General features: G+C 39.6%; 1 protein-coding gene across 5 annotated transcripts in view; it reads right to left on the minus strand.

Annotated features, from left to right (window-relative positions):
• LOC143212158 (protein couch potato) overlaps window positions 1-20,347 on the minus strand; it is a 251,750-nt gene extending 231,403 nt beyond the window's left edge. For all 5 annotated transcript variants that reach the window (XM_076430606.1, XM_076430603.1, XM_076430602.1 and 2 more), the window contains exon 1: window positions 18,781-20,347. Coding sequence is in view for 4 of the 5 variants with exons in the window: in XM_076430603.1 (XP_076286718.1) it covers window positions 18,781-18,843 (63 nt within the window). In the remaining variant the exon portion in view is untranslated. The remainder of the gene's footprint in view (window positions 1-18,780) is intronic.
• Window positions 20,348-23,273: the final 2,926 nt, after the last annotated feature.

Raw genomic sequence — 23,273 nt, forward strand, 5'->3', positions numbered from 1 at the left:
GTATTAAGTACACTAAATGCATTTTAATTAAACGTGAACGTATCTTTAATTTTGTCCACAAAAAGCGTGTTTTCAAACCATTGAGAGCATTTTTAACACAATTGTTCAGATATTTTTAATGATCTGATAAAAAAATGTTTCGAACAAAAGTCGATCAGTATTTACTTTTCTGCAAATGGCAGTATAAAAAATGTAAAGTAAAATTTTTTTCTATAAAAATGTGGGTCCCCTCAATTTTTTAAATATTATATATTTTTTACTTTATAATATTCTGACTGATATCGATACGAATTCAACGACCTACAATAACATGACATTAAACCTTGAAATAACGTTACAATAATTTGTGCCAGATAAAGCGGGCTCCTGGCTCACCGTGGGGTGTCTTAAAATCGTATAAACGTGGAGGAGATGATTCTACACGAGATAATAAGTCGAAAATGTAGAATAAATTTGTTCATTTGAAGCGTCATTGCCGAGGAAATGCACTAACAATCTGTCAAGTTCCGCGTGCCCAGCGTTCTTAAAAAGTAGAATGAGTTGGTCATGAACAGACGCGTCGGACAATTCCTATTCGATACCACGCGTGTTCGTCGAATTTTCAAACTGAAATTTCTCGGAACGGAGGAGACAAATGAAACTTTTTCCTATATTTTCTCTTGTAGAATAATCCCCTCCACGTTTACACCATCTTGGAAATCTTGGAAATAGCCTGCAGACATATGAAATAAAATAGTTTACGAAACTTTAAAGTCGTTTTCTAAGAGAATGGTTCCTTTGAGACTTTTTTAAGATGAATATCCCGATACTCAGTCCATTAGTACCACTAAAATTAACACTGGGTTTACAGGACCCGTCAAAATGACGGGTTCTAATATTCTTAATTTGCGACTACAGTAAATCCTCTATAAATGCAAAAGCCGTTGGGAGGTTCGTTTGCATTTTTCGTAGACGGACACTATTTTTTTGAGCTTCAAAGGCCGAGCCGAACGTAGAGAAGGACAGCGCGTGTAAAGATAGACCGCTCGCAGCCGAAACGACTGCGACTCTCCGCGTCTCTTTCTTTCCCATACGCTGTCCTTCCTTACGTCCGAAACGTTCATCGTCAATTAAACCACTAAATACAGTTGAAATCGTATCGTGTTTGGTCTTGTTTTAATCAGAAAAATGCCACAACTATATTAGTGAAAGTTTCATAAAAAGATAAGTAATAATAAAAAATATTTCATATTGGTATTACACTGTGAGGACACACTGGCCTTTGAACTGTGCCGGCGACTGCGACTCTCCGCGTCGCATTAGTAGTGTGATTCACACAGATATACCTGAGCCAAGATCAGATTACTACAGTGGAGAGGATATTTTTTTGCGTTTATCGTGTACGGCCTTTTTGAGTTAATAGAGGATTTACTGTATTAAGTTTGTAAAGATGCTTCCCTGAGGAATTATATAGCAAATTTATTTCTTCGGGTATTACATTCCCGACATTGACACATTTTTGTTACTCTTGTGAAAAATTCAATAGAGTACATGAAGCAGAAACAAAGTGTGACAGATTTTTGATCGCCGTCAGGTTGTTTCGTTCCAATGTGGCTCTGTATTTAGCAGTGGCATGCGGCATTTGACGAAAAACTGCCTGCAGTATGCAAATCGCGAATCCAAGCACAGGAACATTAAAATAACTCAAGCAACCCTAGAACTTCTTGGCAGGCACAGGCTATTCTTTTTTCCGGGTGGCGTTCCCTCTCTTTCGCTCGTTCCGGCAAAAAATAACCTGATGTTCTGAACGCGCGGGAGCTTCCAGATGGCATTAAACATTCCAACGGGCTGTTCGAAACTAATTAACCGCGAGCGGAGCTCGAAGCTCGTGCAAGTCTCATTATCCAAACCGCCAAACGACGACGTCGTGGACAAGGTTCGTTAAACGGGCTATAGGCTAAACCGTCGCGTCATCAGATTGATATCGAGAAAACGATATCTGCCCTACTTCTTTTCAGTAATTTATCACCATGAAAAATTTTAAAAAAATAAAAAAAATTCATAATAATTTTATAATAATTATAATAACAATAATTGCAATATAAAAAAAGATGTGACATCAAAATGAGCAGCAACTACATAAATGTGTTTTATTTACTTGTTTTTTATCAGAAGTATTTACAGTGAATAACGAAAATATTCGAATGCCCTTTAAAACAGAATAACTTTTTTATAATCGTACCAAACGATTTGATTTTTTATAATCAATTAGAAGCATTGGTTTGCGAAATGATAAGCATAAAAGCATTCTCCAAAAATTATAATTTACAAGGTTACATGCAAAAATAGAAAAGGGATTTTCTAAAACTTTTTGTTTGGGTCCTTAATGAAAATTTCAAATATATGTTTTGTAGATCTATGTTAGTTATACACGCGTTTTACGTCAGAATCGATCGCGTAGCTTTTTCAGCTGAGAAAAAAAAATTCTGGAAGTTGAATTGTTTACTTTTTTTTCAATCAAATTTTCCAAAAACTGAGGCAGATGGCGAGAAACAGGAAGTCTATAATGTCGAACACATGTGTAAACGTTCTCTGTGACAAAATTGAGGTTGATACTTTCTTCCCTAACTATGTGGCTGTAGGTCCTTTTCATTTATGTATGTTTTCGTGTACTCGTTCTGGAAATAGGATAGAAAATTTTCTTTGAAATATATAAAATAGAAAAATATATGAAGTGTATAGATTTTGTCGACGTTTGTAGATGTTCCTCTCTGTAATCCCCCTCGGCATCGGTTCATCAACTCGTTGACTTTCCGTTCGTTATCTTGCTTTCCGGTTTGTCGAAAACATCCGAAAATCCGATAACGATCGCGTATCACCGGGACGAAAAAAAGGGGGGAAAAACAGTGAAAAACTGGGATAGAAGGAAAGCCCATTTGTGGATACCGTGGCCAAAGAGCCGTGGGAAATGTAAAAGCGTTTCCTCGTTACGGCCGCGCTCGGGCTCATCACGCAACAAATACGGTTTTATCCGTGGTGTTGGGAGAATTAAATTTTCCTCTCGTGCTTTCCTCGAACAGACAGCAACAGTGGCGTCCACGTAGGGTAGAGGCGTGGGTGGGAAGGGCGAACAAGCAGAAAAAGAAGGAGAGAACTCGTCGAGGAGGGGGAAATCGGGGAGGAGGTGGAGAAAAACGAAATTCTACAACTTCCCCCGAAAAAAAAGTTTCACCGGTACACGCTTTTTATCTCAAGATCACCGGCTAAATTTTAATTACGAACTCTCCGCGCTGACGAGCAGAGTGTATAATTTTTATTACGCGGCTTATTTTCCGCGCCGCGAGCAGAGACACACAGCAACGTGGCCGAGCTTGGATTTTCCGGCGGAAAACGCCCGTGCGAGATATAGCGAGAGAGAGAGAGAGAGAGAGACCAGTGAACCGGAAACGCAACCGCTGATACGTTTATTGCCGATTGTTAATTTATCGATAATGCGAGAAACCACCGTGCTGTCCGCCTAATGAACTGTAAATGTTATTAAGTCGTTACATGCAGATCAAATGTTCCAGTTTTTTGTGACAGTTGTTCACAGACATTATGATTCTCTCGCCACTATGTTTGTTCATTGAAGAAAACTCCGCGACAATAATGTAAGACACTATCTGGGATGTCCCAAATATATACTTCCTTGAAAGGGACGATTCCTGAGGTGATCTGAAGTAATTTTTTTCTTTGCCAAAATAATCTCCGGGGCCTTGTTCAGGAGTTACTAACATTAACCGTACCACGGCCAATCAGATGACTGGTTTCATATTTTTAATTGAGTAAACTTTACTCTACGGGACCAAACATGTTTGCCTTTCTCATTGAACGAGGAGAACCTAGGAATCGAAGTTTCGATCCTGTAGGATCAGTGGTTCACAAGTTATGGTTGCTTACAGTTAAGCAATTTGCAGTGTTTTTGACAGGTAAGCGCGCCGCCATGTCGGTTTGTAGTGACGGTCGCAAAATTTCGTTCACAAAATTATGGTGGCCAAATCGAAGCCGCTGTTCAAGGACGATTGTTAACAGCCATAAACCATGATGGTTCTCAACTCAAGGAACGGAAGACGACGTTAAAACATTTAACATTCTTTTTTATAAGAGAACGGTTGATTTGCGGCCTATCGTTCCTTTGACAAGTTTGGTCCCCATGGTGAGTAGTGAGTAAGGTCAAAGTCAATTTTGCGGCAATTTCTTTTAACAAATCTCGATAGTGCATCAGCTTACTATTTGCTACGCAGGCGATGCGTGTTCAAGTCCGACGTGGGAATTGAGTTTTATCCTTTTTTTCCCCAATTTTTACTATGGAAATACATTGTTAATATGTACATTATTTATATGATATACATAAAAATAACTATAAAAGAGTAAATCAGAATAATATGTTAAAGGGCCCTGTTGGCCGTTCATTTTATAGTAACGTTGGCCCTACGTTGGGTATGATCGTTGTCCCAACTGCATAAAAAGACATTTCTAACGGTTGCCCAACGAAGGCCCAACAAAATGCCAAGCATAAATGCTACTAGGGTATAGATTCTAACTTGAATGACGGGGGTGTAGGAATTTTGGTGTCAGAGTTTTGAAGGTGACGTGGTCAGGCTAAGGTTCGAATATGATATGGCAAGGATAGAGGTCGAGGATGGGGCAGAGTTTGAGAATCAGTCAAAGATGAAATCATAAGTTTGTATAGTATTTTGGGTGAAAAAATGGAAGCTTGGTATCTATGTAGAGTGAAAGGACGTTGGCATACAACACGAATATTACAACACATCTCTGAAAAATGACGTGAGAAATAGCAAAAGTTCCCATTGCTTTTGCATCGAGTAGACAGCTAGCAGAATAGCGAACCGTATCGCGATATTCGTTCCCAGCAACAACGTGCGAAGAATTATTTCTGGCAGGTTGCTCTGTTTGCGGTTCAGGCTGTCAGCTTAATTCTTAAAGTTGTCACTTGCGAATTGGATTCTACGGTGAATTATTTTCCGACAGAGCGTACACTTCCACGACGCGACGATCTCGATTAGGTCTCGCGACCGCGATTCCATACCGAAGAAAATGACCGACCGGCTTGTCATCTGGTTCAGGAAGAGTGGTTTATCGAATGAGAACGGCCAGCTCGAGCAGGATACTTGGCCATCGTTTTGCTCGATTTCCTTTTACGATTCTTTTTAAAAGCGGGCACGTTCTTCCGCATTGCCGGCGAACAGAAGCATCAACTTTCGACTGTACGCGTTGCTAACCGTAACTTCAACGATAAACGTTGATCGACTCGAGAAGTTATCGGTGTCGTCATTCCGACACAAATTAGCGGTATTTCGATGAAGCTTCTCTCTATGGTTGTAACATTCAGTTGCAACAAAATCGAATGTGGTATTTCTACTGTCGAAGAATTCTGTTTCGTCTTGTTTGCTCGCGTAGCGGTCATCTTAGGGGAATCCTCAGCATTAGAAAAGAACATGAGTGGAGCCAGACCGCATAATAAACCAGATGGGAGAAATGCAAAAAGCGGGCCCCGGTCTGGCCCTACAGCGAGCCAGAAGTTGAGGGAGGTCCTGGGCATGTGGTTTTTTAGTGGATATGTATTGGGGAAACCGAAAGACCAGTTCCCCCCGAGTCACACACTACCCCCCTACGGGGGTGTACGCAAATGTATTTTTTCCACACGTCCTGAAACTAAAAAAAGGGGGGGAATCCCTAGTGTTTTAAGCCATGAACAAGAATGGTATTAGCCCGAAACCACAGTGCAGTCCAGAAGATATGTAAATAGAGGGGCCCTAGGTTGTCCTCCTTCGGGCACATCCAAGACTGGAAGGACAGGGCCCATGGTGCTAATAACTGTTAAGAACAGGTGTGGAAGGAGAGCCGGAGAGTGCATTTCGTGTAGGATGCGAAGGCGGGACAACGAAATGCTTAAGTCTCTGACTAGAGAGAAGGACGAGAAGGGTCCTTCAAGGCCCCTGAGCGGTGGGGTTTTAGTGGGTATACCTTCGCCCTAGTTTTATTTCGCCAAGGTGAGTTCCACACTACCCCTCCTCCCGACCGTTATCTGGAGGGGGGTGTGTAAAATGCATTTCTCCACCGCCCTTAAACAAAAAAAGGCCCAAATGTCTAAATGACCGAACACCCGTCTCCCCCGAGTCCCACACTACCCCCTTCTGGGGTGTACGTGAAAGTATTTTTTCCGCTCATCGTTAAACTAAAAAAAAGGGGGGAATCCCCAGTGCGCTTGGGTCTCTTCCTACACGATTTATATTTACATACATGGTATTTTAAACGTACAGCACACTGTTGCGACCAATGCTAATTAGCTGGACAAAACTCATAACGTAATTCCGTAAAACATGGATGCTAGTCATACGAAGTAATGTCTAAACAGTAATAATATCAACGTTTCTCTGTCGGTAAAACTCCCAAAGTCTCTTTTGTCGACAGAACTGTGTAAGCAATTTGTATTCGTATTTTTAAAACAAGTTTTGTGTACCTACAACTAACGACGAAAGTACATTTTATTATCTTATTAATACACCGTTAATTACATACATATATTATGAAGGTTATGTATGCAATATGCAACAAGCTGAAAGTAGGCAATAAACGCTAATGGATGGGAAAATTTTTATTGGTAAACGCTAATAGACGGAAAAATTTTTGTTGGTAGCATTAGAGCAGACTTAAAACTTTCTTAAAACTTTTAAATTTTAGAATACGAAAATCTGCGGAAATTAATAATATGTTTGGATGAATTTTCGGAAAGACAATCATCTTACTGGGTGGATAAATACGTTTTATAAAGACCAGAAGTTTGATAAGCGCGGAATTATGAAGCTGCCAGAAAGATGGCAAAAGATCATCGAACAAGATGGAAAATATCTTATTGATTAAAGTTTATTGCTTGGTTAAAGAAATGGGTTTTATTTCACCTTAAAATACCGAAATTACCTTCTTGCCAACCCAATAGATTTTTGTTTTTAAATAACTTGTTCACGCTTGGGAAGTCTTATTCAGAGGCGGAGAAAGTGATTTCGTTCGAGTAATAAGAAAACAGGATTTCGTTGTGCTACAATGCGTATCATAAATGTATCAACCCGTTAACATTTTAATATTTAACTTTATCTTTCTTATCTGCATTATACAAGAAAAGCATTCGATAGAATTAGGTACGATTCAAGAAAACTGCGAGTGGAGCTAGAATATTTTTCTTGAGCAAACGGACACACAACTTGATATCTCAAGTCTGAAATTGTAATGTCAAGAGAATATTCCGGAGAAGCAACTACATCTTCAACGCTCCACTTAAACTTAATACGGTAGCAAGAAACTTTTGAATTCGTTGTCAATGTTAGGAGAGATCATCCGAATTTGAACCAGCGCCTAGGCTGGACCTAATTTTTAAATCATAGTCAATTACCACCACTGCTAATACTGTAAGTATCTTTTTTGTTAATCCTTTGGGAACGACTATGGATTGTCAGTTTGCTTCTATGTATAGTACATACTTGGTCGCCTTTATATGATGTAACAAATGTGATAATTTCTGAATGATTTAAAGTTTTTAATGCTTTCCCTAGCTACCTTTACAATTCTGGAAAGGGAACAATATTTTCAAAAGTCTACTTTCGAGGGTTAGAGAACCCTCTCTAAGCTGACACCGTATATCTCTGGAACCAACACAAACAACGACGGATTGGTGCTTTCAAAGTCTCTTTGTTTTGCAAACAAAATCCCTGTCTCATATATAGGAACTGCGATGGAATATATGTAGGATTTCACAAAAAAGGAGGAACCGCCTCGCCAGTGGGAATCGAAACCGCGATCTCACTGGTGGTGGCTGATCAGTACACTGCGGATCTTTATGCATTTATAGTAAAATTGAAAACTGTTGGAAAATTTAAGAAATTCAACATGTCAATATATGATTTCTCCTCTATTCAAATTATTAAGGGGGTAGACTCATTTCTAGGATTGCGAGGGTGCGGGGTCCGCTTTCTCATTTCTCGATAATGCAAAGATGGGTGTTTTCAGTAGTTAAAAGCACTAGATAAGATATCAATCTAGGCCGTAATCGTCCTTAAAAGTCCTATTACTACGTTTACGAGGCGTAATTTGCATTATTCGGAAGCATAAAGTTGCGAATGTATTAGGTGTAGGAATGAGTTTATTGGACAAGAACACGAATGGAGTCAGCTCGCATAATAATCCTGACGGGAGAAATGTGAAAGCCCGTCTGGCCCTCCAGAGAGCCAGTTGAGGGAGGAGAGGGCGTAAGTCCTGGACGTGTGGTATTTTTTAGTGGGTATTGGGGAAACCGAAGACCTGTTTCTAAACTAAAAAAAATATAGATGTACAAATAAGTTCGGGGTGCCTTTACACATATTTGCTTGTGATTGCATTTCAGATGAAAATGTTCTCTCGCCGCTTTGGTGTTTTAAAACATCAACCTTACCCTACTAAAGTTTGTTCCGCGTTAGGTGAACATGCTGTAACCTATAAAACATGTAAGAAGTGGTTCCAAAGGTTTCGTAGTAGAAATTCTGATCTCAGTGATCGAGAACGCAGTGGAATGGCGGAAAAGGTGTAGGACGAGGAATTAGAGGAACTATTGAATGAAAATCCTCGTCACACGTGTATTCCTTTTTTTATAAATAAAGATCAAAACTATGTTCAAAAGGCACCGAACTTATTTTTACACCAAATAGATATTTTCATAAAGCTGCTACAGCTACCGTTGAGTTCTGACAAGGAGGTCCTCGGGGGGGGGGGGGCACAGAGGCAAGAGGGGTCTATCGTTCTGCATAGCAGTAGTAGTGTGTGTGTGGCCGCTTCGGCCAATAGAATTTTTCTATTCTAAAAATGTATTAATACTTGACAAAAACAGCCGAACACAGGTGAGAATCAATAATTAATATTCTTCATTCGAGTTATATTCTGCGTCGCCCGCATGGTAGACCGCACGATGAGGGAACCGATTATATCGATCAATATGATCGAGCGAACCTAACCTAGAAAGTGTCGCCCATGACAAACAAGGATGCGTCCGGTCACAGTATTCCAAATTATCATATTATTATATTGTTGTAATGTGCAAACTAAATATATATATTAACCCATGAACAGTGCTTATTATCATTTACGGACACACATTCCCGATCAAACGATGTGACGCCATGGGTAATTGCTAATTACCATAACTAGACTTCATTGCATCCATAATGTATTGCATTCATGGAAAATGCACAAAAAACCAGTGTCACAACATAGTTGTGCAAAATGGTTCTACTTCTCTCAATATATGTATTACAAAATTACATTTCTAATATATTCATAAGTATCCCTGGTAGCATTTATGGTTGGCATTTCGTAGGGCCTTCGTTGCAATATTGGTTGGCAAACCGTTAGAAATGTCGCACAGTGGTCTAGAAGTCAGTTCTAGTGCGAATTAATTATTGTGCAAGGAAAAAATGGTCATTTTGTGTAAAAATTACTTTTAAATATCTGAAAATATTTTAAAAATTTACTTTGTAAATAAAACATAATTTACTATACTGACTACTTGTTTATTAATATAATAATTAATTGTAAGTGTTACAAATACAGGGTGAAGCGCCAGAAACAGGCCACCTGAATAACTCGGCTGCTATTGGTGTTAGAAAGAAATGCATCAGATGGAACTTGGTTTCGAGGGGGCATTAATCTGATGTTGGTAGCTTTTTCGTAGGTGGGCGGGTAAAGGACATATGAAGGTCAACTTCATTTTTTTAAATGGAATGAGGTATTTTTTAATACATCTTTCGATACAGCTGGACATTCGGGTTTTAACATGGGATCTTACGATTTGCATATTTTTTCGCCGCAAAAAGCGGACTCCTGGACTACTGTGCGTCGCGTCGCGCCGTCGCGTCACGCCGCGTGTCGTCTGTCGCCGTCTCTACAGCAGCGTTTCCCAAAGTTTCGAGATCTGTGTACCCCTTCTATAACTGTCGTAACGCTAAGTATCTCCCGTTAAGCACAATTGGTATTAAGTAGCAGGCGTGTACATCCTTTGTACACAACAGTAAACTCCCGCTGCACCAGGATTGTTGCATTAGAATCAGTGCGTACCCCCTCCAAACTCTCCCTGTACCCCCAGGTGTACGCGTACCATACTTTGGAAAACACTGCTCTACAGTATACGATTCAAGACTTTCAAGTCTTTTTATACGTCGATCACTCAATCATCGTCAATCGTCATCGTCGAGTTTTAAGATTCGAATATTGTGTTACTTAAGAGATTCAAAGCGTCTGAAATCCCATCGCTAATCTGAGCTAGCCAAAACTTGGCCACTTTTTAACGTCCTCCTTTGCCGACGTGAGCTTCAGGCAGTTTAATGTCGGGTTATCTTAACCAGTCCAGGTCACTCGGACAGAACCTTACTACCCTGGTTTTGTATCCAGTATTTTCCAAAAATCTAAAATACTGGATACAAAACCAGGGTATGTACATAGTAGGGTTCTGTCCGACTAGCCTGGAGTGGCTAATATAAACCGACCTTTACTTAGCCTATCGATGAATCTGAAACCGGTGTGTAGAAAGATTCGCATAAGCAGGTCTGTTTACCGAGGATAATCGTCGAGCGGGTCTAGAAACGGTTTGGCGAGAGATAATCGAGAGGTACAGGTGTTATTTGATAAGGATGCGGCGCGGCGCGGCGGCGGGTTGAACGATCGACGGCGTAGAGTACACTGGGGATCGCTTTAGCGAGATTTAACCTGAGAATCCGGCTGACGGGAATCGGCAAACTCGGAATGCATATATGGATCACCAAGGACTTGGGTCGAATACCGTTTGGTTGGCGGTAACGAATGTGTCGTGTGTCGTGTGGCGTGTGGCGAAGCATAATCCGCCACCATATGATGTGACGCACACCGTGGAGGCGAGAGCCCTCGGCGGCTCTCGCGTTGCAGAAAAATCAATAACAAGCGTGGTCTGGCGTGGCGCGTCACTCTCTCAGGTGCATGGCTGCGAGCTGCGAGGAAGGAAGCCAGGGCTGTGTTAACCAGGCTAGGCAGTTAGCCAGTCAGCCAGACGGCCAGCCTGCCAGCCTGCCAACCAATGCGATCGAGCGGACGATGGAAACGAGTCACCTGCGGCACACTCTTGTGTCTTGTGTGTTGTGTGTTGCTTGCGTGTGTTGTGTGTTCTATGTTGTATCTTGTGTGGGACACGATCGAATTCCCGCCATCTCCACCATACTATCCAATGATATGGTTCTGCACATGCTACCGAGAGACACACACTTCCACACGCACAGCCATTAATGTACACACAGGGTGTTCACGAAATCGTGCCGAACTCCGCTTGTTCGATAACACTGTTCAACACGCATTTCGAAAGTTTATAGCAATAATGAAGCATCTCCACCTTTTCCATAGCTATTTTCCTGGAAAATATACTCCCATAGTCTTTTCACCACGAGTGCGGTTACCCGAAACTCCCGATTTGCTGATTTGATGCTTCATTCAAAACGTAACGTTCTAGCCTGGTTTTGTACTTTTACTTTCAACTTGTAATTGTGCAGTGCAATTGTATGCAGGAATTTTTAACCAGAGAAAGTATTATGCAATATACCTAACGTGTAAAATAATATTATTTCATTTTGCGCGGAGGAAGCATGATCGTTCCACATTTCCTGGTACCGTTATTTCACACTTTATACTTTATATTGTGTATGCGTGTGTGTCGATACTTAAAACCGAGGAAATTGCATTATTACTTTTTAGAGTTATTAACGATTGGCAATGCGCCAATCAATTGCCAAGCAATGTGACAATCACTCATTATGATCTGTTTTCTTTTTATAGAAAATTAGGGAAATTAGGAAATCGAAGCAGAGTGAATCACTACTGAGATGTCGAAAAATAAGGTTGCAGGTCGATTTGTTTGCCCTAGATATTCTCAGGGTTGGCTATACGTTATTTCGAATAAAATTTTAAACAGTCACAATTAAAGGATTAATTATTTCGACTAATACAAATAAATAACAAAGACAACATATCTTCGCTTTGTACCAATTCAAATACATCGTTTTTAAATTGTAACTTCTTTGAATTAAGTTGAATTAATTAACCGTTCGAATAAAATAACCGGCTGCAATGATATTTTATTTCTCTGTAACGCAAAACATATGTGCATGTACCTATACGTCTGTATTTGGAAAAATTTAATAAAAATAAATTTAAATTTATAAATTGAATTTTAAAATTAAATTTCAATTTAATAGAAATTTAATAAAAATAAAAAAGTATGTTGTTAGGTGTGCAAATCAATTCATATTTCGCATAATCAACCAATCGTAACATTAATTTAAGTTTAAATGTTTTATCTGCCACATTGAACGTTAGTAAATACTCGTCAACTCTTGAAATGAAAAGACACGATATCACTGGACGCTGTTGACAGCTGACGATAGAAAAATACAATACACTATTAAACACGATATGTTGTTCGATAAGTAACATCAGATACTCTGTTCTGTTTAGGTTTCAATTGAAAAAAGATGGTCTCCATACTACGGAAATTATAGGGACTTTTATTTGGGACTTTTAACCAGGGACCATAATTGTTATAACCAGAAAGAAAAAAGTCATGGAATAACAAGTATTACATCGATTAAAATCGTATTGGTTACAGATAAGGATTATAAGTAACCGAAAATTTTTTCACTTGTTGGTAAATGTTATCGTTGAGAGAAATTCATTTCGATCACTTATAACAGTTATCAATGAGATAAATTTATTTCGATCGCTCATAACAGTTATCGATACGACAAATTTATTTCGATCGCTCGTAACAGTTACTTGTAAACAAAAAGTATAAAAATCGATATTTTTTAATCATTTTGTTCTTCGAATTTTTTTCTTTATATTTTGTGTAGATTATCTTAAATGTCAATACTTTTTATTATGATTTTTATCGTAGAAAATATAGGATAACTGTTATTTTTGGTCCCTGCTTTGAACCCTTTGCACTCGAATGGTGACTCTGAGGCGCCACTAAATTGCTGTACCATTATTCACAATATTGCTTACACTATTAAATATGTAATAAATTTTCGATCGAAAAACCTTTATTATTAAATATGTTGGTATCTAATCAATAAACTGCGAATCTTTATGCAAAATAAAAATTGTTTGTATCAGCTTTAAGAAACAGAAGTCGAGGAGAAAGTTCTTTCCTTCTTTAATAATTCTAGTGGGCTGAGAATAATACACTTGTGTTCCTAAATACTCATCACCTGTAATCTTTTTCAAATTGGACTTGTCCATTTTTGTTACAAATTCATAAAATCCGCAGTCTACTAATCAATTACTAAACATTTAAGTATCCAAATTTAAAAAATCATAGAGAATAGAAGCATTCTAGGTCGAACAGATGTTTAATTTTCGAAGAGTCAAAGAATACCCATAATTTGGAGCAACCAGAAATATATACAGGGTGTCCGAAAAATGTAGGAAAACCTTGAAAGTAGCAGTTGCTGAGGTGATTCGAGGTAATTTCTTGCTTTGCGAAAATGTTCTCCGTGGCTTTGTTAAGAAGTTATTAACGAAAAACGCGGACCAATCAGAGCGCGGCTATAGCGAACGGATCTCGACTTGACGGCATGTCCCACTGAGCGCGGCGAGGCGTTACCGTTGTACCCGCGCTCTGATTGATCCGTGTTTTTCGTTAATAACTCGAAAACAAAGCCGAGGTGGAAATTTTCGCTACGGAGAAAGTTAAAATGACCTCGGTAACCACCCCCATCACGGTTTTCCTACATTTTTCGGACACCCTGTAGAACACGATGAAACTAATTTTTAGAATTATGAAGTGCTGACTTCTGAGCATTTTCTCGTCCTATTTCAAAACGTAGAATCAGCTGGAGGTAGATTGAAACTTTTAAAGCTATCAATTACTCCTGAAGCGACTATAGTTTTATGGCTATTAACGTTTTAATAATAAAAAGAACCTTCTGTGCAAGATATCCTTGTGTACATAAGAAATTTTCATTTTCGTGAAAGTAGAAAAAACGTCTAACTAATCTATTTGCATGAAAATGGAGATTATCATAAATTTATTTTATTATATTTGAATAAATACACTACATACTGATATTAACAGCAAATGAAATTTCGAGAGAAATGTTGAACTGCTATTTTCGTTGAACGATAATTAATACTCCTTCTGTCCCATAATAATAGCAGCAGAAGAAAATAAATATATGTAGAACGCAACATTTTTATTATCAAAAAACTAGATTACATTAAACAATAAATTAAAAATATTACTCCTAATTTTTATTTTGAGTGTTCAGATAGTTTTTCTGGATTTTTCAATAATTTCGTTACTGCATTTTAAACTTGTAGGTAGGATCCCTTGGCTGCGATCGATGCTTTGCTTTCGCTGTATTCGTGAGCTTGAAATTACTGGAGCCATTCATTGCTTCCAGCATAACTTGTTTTTTCCATCTTACTTTTACAATGGGTTGAAATATAACAATTGAAAGCGTTCAGCGGATGAAATTAGAAAAATAATCATAATTCGAAATAATTAGGTTAACCTAAAAATTGAAAGATGTGTCAAAACAAATGACAGATATCATGAAACATTGATTTTGATTGAAGGCTTCGCAATTTTGCACTACAACATAATTTACAGCTGTATTCACCAATAATTCCCATTTAGATATTCACTTGTTATTATTATTATGGGACACAGGGAGTATATTTTATATGTACATAATCCCTTTTCGTGTTTTTGTTCAGAGCCGTCAATTTTATATAGACAATTTTTTAAATAAAAATGGTCAGATCACTATAGGCCAAGTGTTTTCAAATTTCAATACACACATGGCAATAATTTAAGATGACACAGTGTAATTTTTATACAATTGTTTTCGTTATTATTTAAACTGATTGTATGATTACGTACAGAATATTACTTTTCATAATATCTGAATAATGAATCGACCAATCGTCTCCTTTTACATATACATATACAAGAGAGAAAGAGAGAGAGGGAGAGATCCCTTTATATTGTGAACTACAATCATTTGCAAATTTATACCAAATGCAAACGGAAAAGGATATTTATTTGGGTGACGCCCTACCTTGGATAACTGGATTACAACATAGTTTGAATGATATTGATAAACCCGAAGCATTTAAATACTGTTAACCATTGAAAGAATGCCTTTTGAAGACTACAAATACTCGATTTGCTAATATGTTAGACTTTAAGTGCTAAAAATAGTTACTATAATCGCCATAGTTACTCATCCCAAATGGAAAATGCGGTGGTTATCCGGTAATAAATATAATGAAAATAATCAACGTATTAGGTGTATTGTCTTTGGATTGTTTGCAAAAACCCACACATACTTCAATATCCAAAGAAAAATTACCTCCGACTTCTAGAAGTAAAGTGGATGAAAATTTCTTTAGTTTTATAGAAAACACAGTTTCTACAGGAAATCCGAATCCGAATTCCGAATATGAAATTGAAATGGAATTTTTACGATATTTAAAAGATCCGAATATGTCTATAGCAATGCTCAGTAAATACGATAATGTAGGAAGATTATTTTATAAATTTAATACATACACCAATTCCTTCATCGGCCCCAGTTGAAAGATTATTATTTAGTATTGCGGGACTATGTAGTTTTCTGAGGCCAGGCCGGAGTTTTAACAGATTCTTGTTTTGAAATATGCACGTTACTGAAGGCAAATAGCCGAAATACATCAATATTTTGAAAAGTTAGGGCATTAAAAAAATTAATATTTCAGATAACTATTGTAAATAAAATACTACGAAATACTAGTTGAAATAATTAATTTTCATATATTCTTAAAACAATATTATTTCAAATATTTATTCGTAATACATTCTACGAAAACTATTATTTCAAATAATTAGTTCTAAAACATCGCACAGCAAATATTACTTCGATTAATAGCTTCTATACATGTGTAATAAATAGATATTTTCAACTATTCTTCTATGTAGAACTAGGAAATAAAATAAATGCTGAAATACTACTTTATTTGAATGAAAGTATTGTAATTACAATTTGCAATACTTTTTATTTGAATTGTACCCAGCACTGAGTACTGTACACAGTCGGACACCCTGTATACAAGCAACATCGGTAGGTAGGTAACACGTAAGGTTCAGCCGTGCAGTGCGCCTGCGCGTCTCGTGACGTGAGATATCGCCGAGGTAGAAAGAGACCGAGAACGGAAGAAACGGAAGGGAGAAAGAAACAGAGAAAGGAAAGAGGGAGGAAGAGCGAGAAGAATGAGAACGGGTGCAGAGGGCGCAAGAGAAACGGGCAATATGGCGAGCGCGGGAGTAGGACGGACGGTCGGAGGGTAACCGAGAGGTAAGTTAATGGGAAGGAAGGAAGGAAGGATACCGGATGTGCTCTCCCTCCTCCTCTCCCTTTCTCTCTCTCTCTCTGTATTTATTCACCTATCTATCTCTCCGTCTTTCTTTCTCCCCTCATCCCTGTGTTGGTATACACGAACTCGTTTTGGCGCGCGCGTGTCGTTTCGAAGCGAGAGAAAGGGAAAAGGGTGAAAACGAGGAAGCGATCAACTGAGGGATGGAGGGAGGCACATACAGGGTGTTCGACAAAGTAGACGCCCCACCAGATGATCCAAAATAGGGCGAGACGTCAGAGCTATGAAACTGAATTTTCAATTTCTCGAAGGAAGAGTTCGGCCAACAGTATTTTATGCGTTCACAATTCCAAGTGAGTAAACGAAACAAGAAACATTGAATGTAATAGCAGAATTTAAGAAAACCCCATATTTACTCCATGTTGCTTGTAATTAATGAGCACAATTTTTATGTTGCATAAAAATACGCAGTGTATTTATAATCCACCGCGTTGCTATAACCCACGTATTATGCTATTGTATTATACCACTTTCGATGAACATCAGATTTCTTTTCGTTTTAAATTGTTTGTACGCTACACATTCTCAAATACTATTGTATCTGGTTTTCACGTATTGTAAAAATTCTTTTCGCAAAGAACTAGGTCATACATTAAAGTTTTATTTATTAGGGAAAATATGTGAATACGCACTAATCTTTTATCATCTAAATAGTAAAATTATTCGTTTGCAACTTTAAAGATTAGAACACTTTTATCTTCAAGACTGTAATAATTGCTATTTATTTAGCGATCATTTATTAATTTATACCAACACTTGCGACAAAAAATGTTTACAGCTCTATACAATACTTTGACGTTTTTCTAGACAATTATTGTGTATATGAAACACCAACCAGTCTTAACGTCCATCATCTTGCCATTTTTTTATTTCAGAAATCTTGATCCGAGCACTTTAAGTGTTAAAAATGTATCAATATCGTGTCACTGCCTCTGTCCCTCACTCGCGTGGTACGTCACTGTCCGCGCTCTTTCTGCCTTACGCGTGCCATTGTTGGCGGATTAAAGGGATTTTTGATAATGAAATTATTCCAAAACGCAGCACTCATATCATGTTTCGTCTCGCAGAATTATCTCTTAAAATCTGACATAACTGGGACACGAATTTTTCTAAAATTTAATAGATGTCTGACTGTTTCCTTCAAATGTTTATCAACACGAATGCATAAATGAGATACTCGGAACATCGCAACTATACGTCGCACAGTGGCATTATTGTTTATATTATATATTGTATTTATGCAAAATATATGTGGTATATTTATATTTTATAATTAATATTACAAGACGCAGGATCCAAATAAAAATTGTATTCTTCTTTTAACTATCCTATTAAGCTGAAAATAGTACACTGACGTCCTTAAATATTTTTAACATGTCCCCTGCTTTAAATTGTACGTACTCATTTTGCCATAAATACACCAAATCCACAGTCTAGTCGTAACAAATTTCCTAACCTTTCCACGTACAGTGTCAAAACTTTATAAACGCGAACAAACATGTAAAACACTTGTGCTGATCGAACCTGTGCGCCGATATCATCACACTTTGATTATCAAAAACACGATCCATAAACATTAAATTTTAAAAACACTTGTGTTCTGTTTTTTTAAAGAAAATATTAGAAATACGCTTACAGTCACAACAGCTGTAAGCGTATGTCCACCACCTGCCCCCTCCCATTGCTCCAGACTCGCAACTCGCAACAGAGGAATCAAGTGGTCAACTATTTTGACTACGAGAGTGTTTAAAGTGTCTTCTTCCGAAGAACAGGTTATAGAATATCACAAGAACAACGCACTCGGTAATATTTTAATTTCTCAACCCTGACGAATTATTCTGTTTATATGAATTTTCACTCGAGATTTGCGATCAATGACCTGAAAAGCTCGGGGACGGCAATTTCTCGACAAGTTAACCTTCGCATGGTAATGTGGGGTCTCACGGACCCAGCTTCAGATTTTTGAAAAGAATTTTTATATGAACACAATTAAATCTGGTTGTTTACTTTTCATCTTGTTATTCTTTATCCCAAATTCATTAGAAACTATGCTATTTACAAAATTCATTTGTCGGGGTCTAAGAGACCCCGCCATACTACTTATTTACATGTGTTATTAGACCTAACCTTGCAAGGGTTAAATCTTTGATATTTGCCTCTCGATCTTGGGATATGCCGTGCGCGCCAAGCGCTGCGTGTGTTCGTATGTGGGTATGGGTGCGTAATGCGCGTCGTTAACGGCACAGGGCACAGGCACGGGGGCAATGTTGCGGTACGTACCTCGTCCTCGCCGGTGGCCACCGTGTTCACGGAGTCCATACTCTGTGAGAGCGGCGCGTCCATGATGCAAGCGAGTTTGCTGGATGGTCCGGGGTTTCCGGGTGCTGCGGTTCGAGCGGGTGGCGGCGATGAGTCCACCGTATCCCGTCTCGGGCGTTTTAAAGCGGGCGGCGTTATGGTTGTACCGGCGAAGACGACAGGCGCCTCCAGGACGTATCACTGGCAATAACTCTTCAACAGATAGAAACCCAGGCGTTTCGCCTACTTCCTCCTTCTCTGCCGCTCGGCTTCTTCTTTTCCTCTTCGCCTCCTTCCTTCCGTTGTCTTTTCCCTATCTCTCTCTCTCTCTCTCTCTCTCCCTCTCCCTCTATTTCTCTTTGTTTCACTCGCGCGCACACACCGTATCTCTCTCTCTCTCTCTCTCTCTCTCTCTCTCTCCTTTCTCTCCCTTTTTCTTCCTTTCTATTCACTTCTTCTTCCGCTTCCTGTTACGTTTCTTCTTCTTCGCCGCCGCCTGCTTCTCAGCCTTCACCGCCACCACCTCCTCCAGGCCTACAACGGCACGGTGCTACTTGGCTGTTCCCGTCGTTCTCGATACACCTGTCACACGCTGTGCAAGGACGTCAGGAAAGACCAATGCAGAGAAAAAGTTGGAGAAAGAGGAGGGGTGGGTAGGGGGGGTATTAAGGGGGGCACAGCAACGAGAGAAAGCGAGCGAGGGAGAGAGCGAGAGAGAGAGAGAGAGTGAGTGAGTGTATGAGTGAGCGAGTGAGCGAGTGAGACGGCTGAGCAATACGTAGAATGTGTATGTAGCCTGCAGGTGTTCCCACGCGTCTATTTTAGAGCAATCGATACACCGTGCCCGTGGAGGAGGGCCGAACCCAGAGAACGTGTTCTACAGCGGCAGCTCGTTGACAACACTTGTTTCATCTGTCGACGGACGACTTGCAGCGGCGGTAATTAAACTGGACTGGTGGTACGTAGCGTATATTCCTCTTTATCTCGTGTCACGTTCGGCGACGGCGACCGGAGTGTCGAATCGTGTCCGGTGATCGATGGCGAGCGGAACAACAACGTCGACGACGGCTGACCGGCGGCGGCGGCGGCGGCGGTGGATCCGGCTACGGCTGTGTCCGCGCGACTTGCGCGTGAACAGGTAACGGCGATTCGCAGGAGACGTTGAGCGCGTATTTTTTTATGAACGCGCCGCGTGCGATCTTCCCGTATCCTTCTTGTTTAGACGCGAATAGTGTATGTGTATACACATCTATGTAATATGGTGCTTGTATATGTACGCGTGTCCGTAGGCAGACGGATTATCGTGTGTATGTGTGTGTGAAGTTGTGGTTGTGTGTGCGAAAACAATTGTATAGAAAATGATCGATTGGTTTTTGTTTTGACAGACCGAGTGAAAGAGACGAGCCGATCGATTTGAACGAAAAAACGTGAACCGTGATTTAAATGAACAACACACCGGCCAGGCAAGTAAGAATAATAATAATATTGTTACGTAAGCACTGCGACACGACTGGTACGCAGGTTGCCGATAGACTGACGGACTGCGAACGAGCGCGGCGCTCGAGACGGGTGCGCGCGCGGGGTCGGATTGCCGTCGGCGCAGGGGTGGGGCGCGGTGGGGTGGCCCGCGGGCTACTGGGTCGGGGTAGGTGAGTGGGTGGCTGCTTGGGGGTGGGGATCACATACGAGGCACGACGAGGGGGTCAAGGGGTGAGGCACGCGACTGGAGGGGACGAGCCCTCCCTATTCCACCTATTCCACCTTTTCCTCCGACTTCGATTCCGACTCTGACGGCCAACTCGGCCGACGAAACTGAGCTCTATCAAACCAACGCATCGGCAAGTTTGTCCGCGGTTGGGGGATGGTCAATTATACGCAGTGCTGGGTACAATTCAAATAAAAAGTACTAGAAATAGTAATCACAATACTTTTCTTCAAATAAACTAGTATTTCAGCATTTATTTTATTTCTCTTAGGGTAATTATATATTGCGTAGGGGTCTGCGTACTCCAATTTTGATGAAATTTAAATATGTTATAGATTTCGACATTTTGAACAACTTTTTCCTTCTCCAACATAGGGGGGTCGCTTTTAGTTTTCGAGATATTTGCAAAACACTATCGCTAATACTGTATTGAATTTTTCGTATTCCTGCGCGCTCCGTGGCAACCTAAGCCTGTCCCGGCGCGGCGTTTGTTTACATTTTGACGCTGTGGAGATGAGAGAGAAAAAACAGGGCTTCACTCTGGTCATACATATACAGGGTGAGCTTTCAATTTTGAAAGACTACTTCTGAATTTTCGTATGCATGGTCGGGCCGGCCTGACGGCCAGCCCTCTCCGCCCCCTACTACCTAATCCTAACTAATTCTGATCGCATAAAATTAGAATTAGTTAGGATTAGGTGGCTGGGGGGGAGGCGGAGAGGGCCGGCCGTCAGGCCGATCCGACCACGCACACGAAAATCCAGAAGTAGTCTTCCAAAATTGAAAGCTCACCCTATATATGTATAACCAGATTGAGACCCTGTTTTCTCTCTCATCTCCACAGCGTCAAAATGTAAACAAACGCCGCATCGGGACAGGCTTACGTTTCCACGGAGCGTGCAAGAATACGAAAAATTCAAAATACAGTATTGGCGATAGTTTTTTGCAAATATCTCGAAAACTAAAAGCAACCCCCCTATATTGGAGAAGGAAAAAGTTGTTCAAAATGTGTTGCTGCATAACATATTAAAATTTCATCAAAATCGAAGTACGCAGACCCTTTCGCAATAATTACCCTGGATTAATACAAAATATATTTAAAGTGATATTTAATTCTTCATAATTGAAATTAAATGATTTTTACAATTGACCGTAAAAAGAAAATGATCTAAGTCCATTTACAGCCCATAAATATACAATATTATTTTAGTTAAATTCGCCTAAAAGAAATTTATATAACCAAATTACATATTGATAAATTAGTAGAAACATTGCCAGACTTGACATAATTAATTTATTTTCTTGAATTGACTAATATGCTAGTGACTTGCACCACTTTCGAAATAAACGGTCCATATTACGGTATCAATTTAGCATGGCAGAATATACATTTTCTGCACAAATATGAAATAAAGAATATTTTCATTCAGTGTCCAGAATTAATTCCACCAGTGTATAGTAAAATAATGAAAAATGTCTAGTCCGACAGGATTGCGTGCCCAGGCGCTATACATATGTGTCGAAATGGAAACGCGCTGACTATCCGTATTCGGACATCTGCATTTTCCGCAGGGTGCAGATGGTATCGAAGAATCCTCGGCCGTGCGAGTGGAAAAAAGAGAGAGCTATGCCTACTGCGTTCTGCTCGAAAAACTTCGTAACTATACGCTTTCCCCGTGACTAACAGGTGGAAGCCGTTTGGAACGTGCAGCTTTCCTTGAGATTAGCAGGTGGAGGATGCTACGACTAGTTGTGACGCGGATTATTTCGAACCAGGTCTGGGGAAACCGCCTTCCCGTAGAAAACAGATGGACGACTTACACAAAGCGCGTTTCAAAGGGATCGCCTTTTTCCTTCCGTGCATCGTCATTAGCAAGAACAATCGGGACGACGGACGGTGGGCCAGAAACCGATCTTTTTGGACAAAATTCTGCCGACAACTCAGTTTCTCATCGATTCAATTGGAATTTTAAAATTGAAAATCTTGTAGGTTTCGTTCGGCTAAAAGTGTTACGTAGGTGTTACACAGATGTGTAACGCAAGTTGTATCTTGGGGTAGGGGTAGGTAGTGGGATGGGGGCAGTTCTTAGGTGTTCTTCCGGTGAGGAGCGTGACGACGAGTGTCATTGAGCGGTGTAATGGATGAATATTGATAAATAACATTTATTTTTTTAACTGACTTCGAAAAAGGAGGAGGTTACTCAATTCGATCTGTATGTGCCTTTTTTTCGCTTTTTTTCTATATATGTTCACCGATTACGCCGAGATGGATGGACCAATCGGAACGAAACCTTTTGCATCTTGTAGAGTATGTTCCTGGGATGGTCCCGTGAAAAAAATTTTACATTTTTTTATTAATTAAGATTTTATTTGCGAAAATGTAGGGTGGTGATACCGTCGTGAACTCCGCTGGATGTTAGACATTAGGAACAGTAACGACGCGACATCGTTACCGTTATCGATTGCGGCTTTCAGATATTTATAAATTACGATTTGGAATGTGACGGCTGTCAGAGATAAAAAAAAGTGTGAAATAAAAAAAACTTTTCAAAAAAAAATTAAACCGACTTCGAAAAAACGCACTAAAAAGTATAAAATAATTTCCATTTAATTTATGTGAATACACACGAACTTAAATACAATACAATCTTTTCGGAGGCGGCGCAAAATTGAAAATTTTCGACACTGGAAATTACGAAAATCCTTAAATTCTTCTAAATACTAATATATTTATATTTAAATAATATATTTGCGCCGCCTCCGAAAAGAT

Source organism: Lasioglossum baleicum, chromosome 9, assembly GCF_051020765.1.
Source record: "Lasioglossum baleicum chromosome 9, iyLasBale1, whole genome shotgun sequence".
Taxonomy (NCBI): Eukaryota; Metazoa; Arthropoda; class Insecta; order Hymenoptera; family Halictidae; genus Lasioglossum; species Lasioglossum baleicum.